Below are 7,563 nucleotides of genomic sequence, written 5' to 3' on the forward strand. Positions count from 1 at the left end.
AGATATTGGACTTATTCGTTATTCAGTATATTTCGGAATCAAGGAATATAAACATTGATCTATACAAGGGTGACAATATCTATGCCTTGGGATCAATAAAGATATCGAGACAAAGGAGTAAGTGTACACATGAGTATTATCATGGAAAGGTTTCGTCAGATCACTTGACATTCTTGTCACTTGGGTAGCAATGATGTGTTGCTAGATACCGCTCATTGTTTATAATATTAAATATTAGATTTAATATTATTGCCAATGTGACTAGAACCTATAGGGTCACACACAAAGAACAGTCAAAAGAGAAATATATAAGTATGACTTATATAAGGGGTGCGTTTAGTAAATAACGCTAATTAGTTAGCAAAATTACTAAACTCGTTGTTGGGCTTACTGAAGCTCAATAGTGACTTATGACTTGCAGAGCACACTAGAAGTTCTATAAATAGAACTCTGGTGCTGAAGTTTTTGGTTACACGTTTTGAAGCAACCCCTTTCTTCTCTGCACTTCCAATTCATTGGCTAGCACCGAGTTTTGGAGGAGCACTGTTCGTGTGGACTTACTAGAGGCTTTGCTGCTTTGCTTAGCTGTGATCGTGATTCAGAACAGAAACTATCGAGGTAACAATCGTATCACTGATTCATGTCAAATTCGTAATGATCCAAGGAAAGAAAATCGAAATTCTTCTTCTTCTTCTTCTTCTTCCGCTGTGTATGATATCTTTCGATTTTCCTTCAGTGGTATCAGAGCCAATTACGAAACCATGAATCGGATTGCTTTGTTACTGCTTTATGTTTTAATATGATTAAACATTTTGAATCGGAATTAAATAATAAAGAGAATTAAAATTGGCATCGTATCATGTTTTCTGTGCATGGCTTTTCGATTTGTTTGATGTTTCAGAAACCGTTTCTGGTGAAGTATCGACATATCGATTATACATATCGACGGGAACATGATTGGAAACAAATCAAATTAGATTATCTTTTAAAATTGTTTTAAGAGATAATAATATTTTCGCAAATATTTGATTTGCTAATATTTTGATATTCTATAAGGAATTAATTTGGAATGCAAATCCGTTAATAAAATAGAATTTTAAGTGTTAATATTTTATTATTTAAATTTAAATATTAATTAAAATTGATTGATCAATATCATATATGTGATATATGATTTTAATACAACATCATTATATGTGATATATTGATGATATCATTCGTTCAATAGGTTTTATATAATTGATTGTGAATTTGTAGTCAACTCGTGAGATTGAGCTTCGAATACCGATTCTGGTGAAGCATCAAAGATCCGGTTGTCCATACTGAACAAACAATTGTTAAAACTATTGATGTTTGATTGTTGTATTAGGATACCTAACTATACAAACGTTGTATTATTATGGTTGTATCATTCGATCAATTGTTTTCAAAGAGATTGTTGTAAATTTGAACAATTCGTGAGAGTGAGCTTCAATATCCGAATCTGGAGAAGCATCATAGATCCGGTTGTTCATGCTAAACAAACAATCCTTGAAAATATTTATGTTTAATTAATTTATTTAATTGGAGAAAGGTAGTAAATTTAAAAGATCATGATTTTGAAAGAGTTTCAATATCAGATATGATTTTTGAATTTGGTAATAAAATATTTGCTTAATTTTAGCCCTGTAATTTGTTTTGGAAACAAATTGATTGCCTAAATAAAGCAGATTTAATTATAATAATTATTGAGTGTCAATATTACTATAATTAAGTAAATAAAAATTCTACCTTTTGGATTGTTTTTCAAAAGTTGTTTGAAAGGTAATAAACGATCCTAAATTGATAGTTAATTTAAAATATCATGATTTGAAATAGTTTCAATGTCATATATGATCTTTTGAAATTATTTAATCGATTTGCATGACTTTAACTTGATTTGTTTATAATTTAAAAGAATCATGATTTGAAAGAGTTTCAATATCATATATGATCTTTTGGATTTGATCATAATATTTGCCGAAACGATTTGGGTGTTCATAAACGTGTCAAGTGTTGATGCGAAATACACAATCTAGAATATTTTGGAACACAATATGAGATATTTTGGTATGCAATCTAATATATTTTAGTACTTGATCTGAAATATTTTTTGGTACATAATATAATATATTTTGGTACTCAATAAAATATATTTTGGTACATAATATGAGATATTTTTGTACTTAATATAATATATTTTTGTACTCAATATAATATATTTTGGTACTCAATTAAACCCCCAGCTAATCTGCGTGGTGTGATCATATGTCAAATTTTAATTTAATTTATTTAATTATAAAGTATAATTAATAATAATAAAAGTGTGTTTGTTATTATTATCATGTGAATGATTATGGCCCTAGTCCTTTTATTTTATTTCTTTTGGATATTAAAATACGGCCTGCGTGTCGTGCCTCTCTCTTATATCTCTATTGTACATTCTCTTCTCATCCACTCCCTCGTATGTAAAACGAGTTTCTTTCATATGTAATGTAAATAGAATGCAAAGAAGTAATAGGGCTCATGACGTTAGGATAGTCCTGGAGGTCAAGCTTGGAGAAGCAAGGTCGTTTCTAGGATTAGTTTAGATTCTCTCATTGGCTTGAGAGAGTCATAGCGTTAGGATGGCCATAATCATGTCACTTTTATTATTGTATAATCGTTATGCATGTTATGATTGGAGTGCGAATATATATGATATATAAGCCGTGGTGAGGTGAGATCAAACTTAATAAAAATCCTTCAATTCAAAATATTAAGTTTAATGCTTTCCAAAAGTTTAACACCCTTCAAGACTAATATCGAAATGTGTAGGTTTCGCCTCCGCGAGGTGCACTTTCTATACTAGTGAGTTGCGGTGCGGTAATCCAATTTACCCAAGTGTTATTCTTTTGGGTTTAACTTAACTAAATTATTTTAATAAGATTAAAATAAATTTAGAAGCAATGTTTGGGAACATCTATATGATAGATTAGAGTAAGGAGTTATTCACTCAAATGATTTGAAAGTTGTATGAGATACAATTGAAAGGAGTTCCTACCTAAATAACTGAGTTTTGAGTACAGCCCCCGTTGACTTAAAGCAAGGTGAAATATGGATTTCAACCCACTAGAAAATCTTCCAACGGGATTTTCCGAATCAAGTGTTTTGAAGGTCATTTGATTTGAGTAAAATAGTGGGAGCGTATTTAATTAAAGACCTATTTAAATATGTTTTAAATCATGATAAATTTATTTTATTTATTTTCTGTATTTAGAATTTCTTTAGCATATAAATTTTATTATACTGTTAAAAGTTCTTATGAAGAACAAAATTTTCAGAAAAGAGTTTCTGAATTGGTACAAAATTTAAGAATTGTTCTTAAGAATGAGAAAAATTGTATATTCTCGAGCAGTTATTTTCTAGCAACTTTCTATGTCTATATTTGAAAAACAACGCTTATCAGAAGCATTGAGTCAAATGAGTAGATATAGGATATCTCATAGTGGTAACGACGATGGAGAATGATATGATCATTCAACCTCAATGTTATAAGATGAATAATTTAAGCCTATCAAGTAGATGTACATGGATAAGAATGAAATTCAAATTCTGTTTTTCTACCTTTGAAAGGTTAAACACGGTTGCAAAAAGGGGAAGCAATTATTTCAAAAGTTGAAAAACAAAAATTGCTCGTAGTTTTGAAAGGGTCAAAATATAAGAAAGAAGTAAGACTTCTTATTTACCCATATAGTTATAGAAAGTTAAATTTCTACTTCTTCATCATAAGTATTTGATACTTGATGATTAATCTCATATTTGTTGAAATATAGAGAGTTTTAAAGAAGCAGAACATTAACTATAAGTGAAGTTCACCTACGTCTGGAATGGAACAAATTGTTTCATTGACTATAAGAGCTTATGCTTGGACTTAAACTTAACTTGATATGGAACCAAATAATTGTTATTAAATTCCATATAAAATAGAAACATTAAATCATAAATCTTGTATTGACAAGAGAAGGATTATGTAGTTGAATGATAGACAAATATTGTCCTATTGTCCTAATAATGTTTTCTATACAATGTGCTGATCAAGTAATGGATTTGAGTTCCATGATCTTGATAAGCTAGTCTATAACATATGAGAAAAGGATCAAATGAGATTTGAACCTTTTGTATATCATTGGCATCACTGTTTAGTACAAACAAGTGTGATTCACATTTCCAAAATCCATGGATATGGACTATTGGACTCATTTGGTTTTATATCATTTGAAGGATGTGAGTTCCACCTTTCAAAATAGATTAGTATACCGGTAAAGGTGAAAAGGACACATAATCTATTTGAGTTGATATTACATATGAGATGTATATGGAGCACTAAACATATTTGCTGGATATTTTATTTCTCTTACTTCATCTAACATTACTAATTAATAGTATATGAGAAAAGTGTATTTGACACAATTCAATAAATCTTTGAAATTGTTCAAAGAGTTTAACAATGAAGTAAAAGAAATAGGTTTGAAAAGTATAAAGACCATATGAGTAAGTCGTGATGGTAAATGCTTGATTAATGAGTATAATTATTATTTATATCGCTTCATGTTTGACATGAATCGATCTAAAATAGTTTGGTTATAACTCATTGACTCTTGATGTTAAATTAAATTACAGTTATTCTTCGCCCACTACAAGTTCCAATAGAGTAATCACACTACAACATTTTTGAACTTAGGCCAGACTTCAAAAAGCGTAGCCAAAGCCATAAAATCCGTGGCCAAAGCCTTACACCACGGTTTGGCCACTATTTTTCAAGTGTGGTATATGCGCCCGTGGCCTATTCCCTATGGCCACGGATTTTTTACTATGCCCACGAAATTGTAGTATCCGTGGCTTAAAGTACTTCAATAGGGCACGGTTTAATGGCTTAGTTTAAACCACGGATTTTGGCATTTGATTTAGGCTAGGTGTCACCTGAACATTAGGCCACACTTTTATGACCGTGGCTACTGTTTTTTATCTATAGCCAAATGTTCAGAGTCAGAATGGATTTAATGGCTTTAGTTCTAGGTATTGCCCTTTTAGTTACACTACTCATTCGTTGACTAAACTTTTGATATTAAGCGATGCTCTTTCTTTTAGGCCGCAACATTGTCTATTTATTTTTTGCACCTTTACTCAATATTTTCTAATATTTTTAAAAATAAATAAACATAATTAAAAAATCATTAAAAAAAGGAACATAAATTAACATAATAGTGTCTTCAAATATATATTTAACTACGGAAAGACAAAGTCGTCTTTAACAAAATACGATAACATCCACAAAAAACCAGTTCATGGTTTCACAATAAACATAGCGGTCAAGTGTCTTGTCTTCCAAAAGAAAAAACAACTAAGTTTTTGATTCGAAAAAGTAAAATACGACCAAGTCTTGCATTTCCAAAACATGAAACAAGTATTACTTGCAATCCACTAGCTTCATTCCTCTTGAAGATCATCTTCGGGTCCAAACTGTAAAAATCAAAAAAATTACGTTAATAAAAATAATACAAAAAAATATTAGATCACATATACAATCTTTTAATAAAGGCACAAATGTTTTTAAATCTTTTAATTTTTTTACTAATTTATTTTATATCTTATAATTGGTATTTTATTTGCATTTTAGATCACATATACAATCTGATATAAAATATAGTCCAAAATATTAGAGACTAAAATTGTGTGTGAGCATTATAGATATACCCGTGTCAAAGACCATAATAAAGACAGTTCATTTTAATGTCGGAACAACATAAAGTGCACCAAAGCCACAAGAACACAACTGAAACAAACAAACGCTTCACTAACTAACATCATTCCTCCAATACTCATCTACTGCGTATTCAAGACAACTCATATACTATCATGCACAAAATTATTCAAAATTATCCAATTCATTTAGTTAATTAACCTTCTATATAGAATGTCATCAACAATTAAAGCATATCCAAAATTCAACATTCTCAGTCCCAAAACACTAATATTCTATAAATAATGTCTTTTACCATTCTTTTACTAAACAATTATCTAATCTTAAAATCAAGTAACTCAAACTAATATATCATACCTTTTCAGGAACATGGGTTGATGCAGACGAATGGTGTACTGCACTATTTGCAATGCCTAAAGCATGTCCCATCATGTTCTCCACATCATCTTGACTTAAATTTGGATTTTGTTGCACTAATACACATTTTAGAAGTGACTCATATGCTTCCATCCTCTTCTTTGTCGATGACTCGTATGCTTCCATCCTCTCCTTCATGCTAGTCATTTCACCTTCATAGTGTTTCTTAATGTTGGCAATTTCTTCATTCTTCTTCAACATTGACGGTGTAGCTGTTCTTCCAAAACAACGAACTCTACCGGGCTTTTCTTTACCAAACAAAGACTGAAACACTTGGTCTGGAGACTGATTGGAATCTTGGATTGAATCCTGAAGTTTGGCCTTACATAAATAACAAAAAAACTATAAAGATTAAAAAAAATTGTAAGTATTTAAAAGAATATATTAAGAACAATAAGAAGAAGAATCATACAACAGCTGCCTCTGTTTCTTCATCAACTTTTCCTTTTCGAGGTTGACGTGTTTCGATAAACATTTCTGCTTGGGTGACTTCCTCCCCGTCATCCTTCTTTGCACGCTTTTCAGGTAAGAGATAAAAATTAAAGTAACAAATATTGATTAAGAAAAATTGTTGTTTTAAATACAACAACAACACGCAAATAAATCAAAACTCGTTACCAATTTTTGTCGAATCATAGCAAAATTTTTCGGCCCCATTCGGTGTATAAACTTCTGCTTAGCCTTATTGACAGTATTTTTCTGGCTTATCTTCTGCAATGTAGGAGAAAAAAAAATTCAAAAATATATAAAAGAAGATATTTACCCACCAGATCAAATCTTTAATATAGTAACTTAAAGAATATACACATTTACTTGGATAGTAGGATGGTCCCAAAATTTCAACAATTTCCTGAAATGAGGTTCTGGTACTTCTTCAGGCCCGTGCTTTAACCTATCCTTTAAGGTTGAATATGGCAGATAATGATTTTGCTTGATTTGACGTTTGTAACGTCTCCAAGCATCATTGATTCTAGAAAAAACACCTTTCCTTCCTTTCTCGGGAATAATAAATTTACGCTGAAAAAAATTATTGACATTAACATGCGACATCCATTTTACCATGCTGTATCATAAAAAAAACATAATTACAAAAGTACACAAACAAGATATTTTATGTTTTAGTACTCATAGAAATGCTTCAATGCTTATATTAAAAATTATAGCTAAAGAGTTGGATTAAAAAAAGATGAATTCAGAGAGTTGTTTTTTTTTTTTTAGGGAAGAGAGTTGTTGAAATATTGGATTGGAAATCAAACATCATAAGTAATTTTTAGAAAACTATAGAATCAGATTGAGAGAATATGTTACTGACCGAAGATGGTTTCGAAATCGAAGAAGACGGTTTGGATATGGATTGCGATAGTTGACGCAACTTGAGAGCATTT

The 7,563-nt window shown here is 30.4% G+C and overlaps 1 protein-coding gene across 1 annotated transcript; it reads right to left on the reverse strand.

Moving 5' to 3' along the window:
• Positions 1-5,234: 5,234 nt before the first annotated feature.
• On the reverse strand, positions 5,235-7,240 carry LOC146949288 (uncharacterized). Its single transcript, XM_085748508.1, has 5 exons — positions 6,992-7,240; positions 6,797-6,889; positions 6,591-6,695; positions 6,119-6,499; positions 5,235-5,520 (listed from the first exon to the last, which is right to left on the reverse strand). Exons 1-5 carry the CDS (start codon positions 7,238-7,240, stop codon positions 5,488-5,490), a joined length of 861 nt encoding a protein of 286 aa, XP_085604634.1. The 3' UTR covers positions 5,235-5,487.
• Positions 7,241-7,563: the final 323 nt, after the last annotated feature.

Source organism: Medicago sativa, chromosome 2 (assembly GCF_051527215.1).
Source record: "Medicago sativa cultivar Bolivia chromosome 2, Bolivia_mono, whole genome shotgun sequence".
Taxonomy (NCBI): domain Eukaryota; kingdom Viridiplantae; phylum Streptophyta; class Magnoliopsida; order Fabales; family Fabaceae; genus Medicago; species Medicago sativa.

Coding starts and splice junctions, on each gene's coding strand:
- LOC146949288 (XM_085748508.1), bottom strand. CDS start 7,240: ATGGTAAAATGGATGTCGCATGTTAATGTCAATAATTTTTTTCAGCGT. Junction 6,500..6,590: donor AAGAAACAGAGGCAGCTGTT/GTATGATTCTTC, acceptor TATTTATGTAAG/GCCAAACTTCAGGATTCAAT. Junction 5,521..6,118: donor CAACCCATGTTCCTGAAAAG/GTATGATATATT, acceptor TGATTTTTACAG/TTTGGACCCGAAGATGATCT.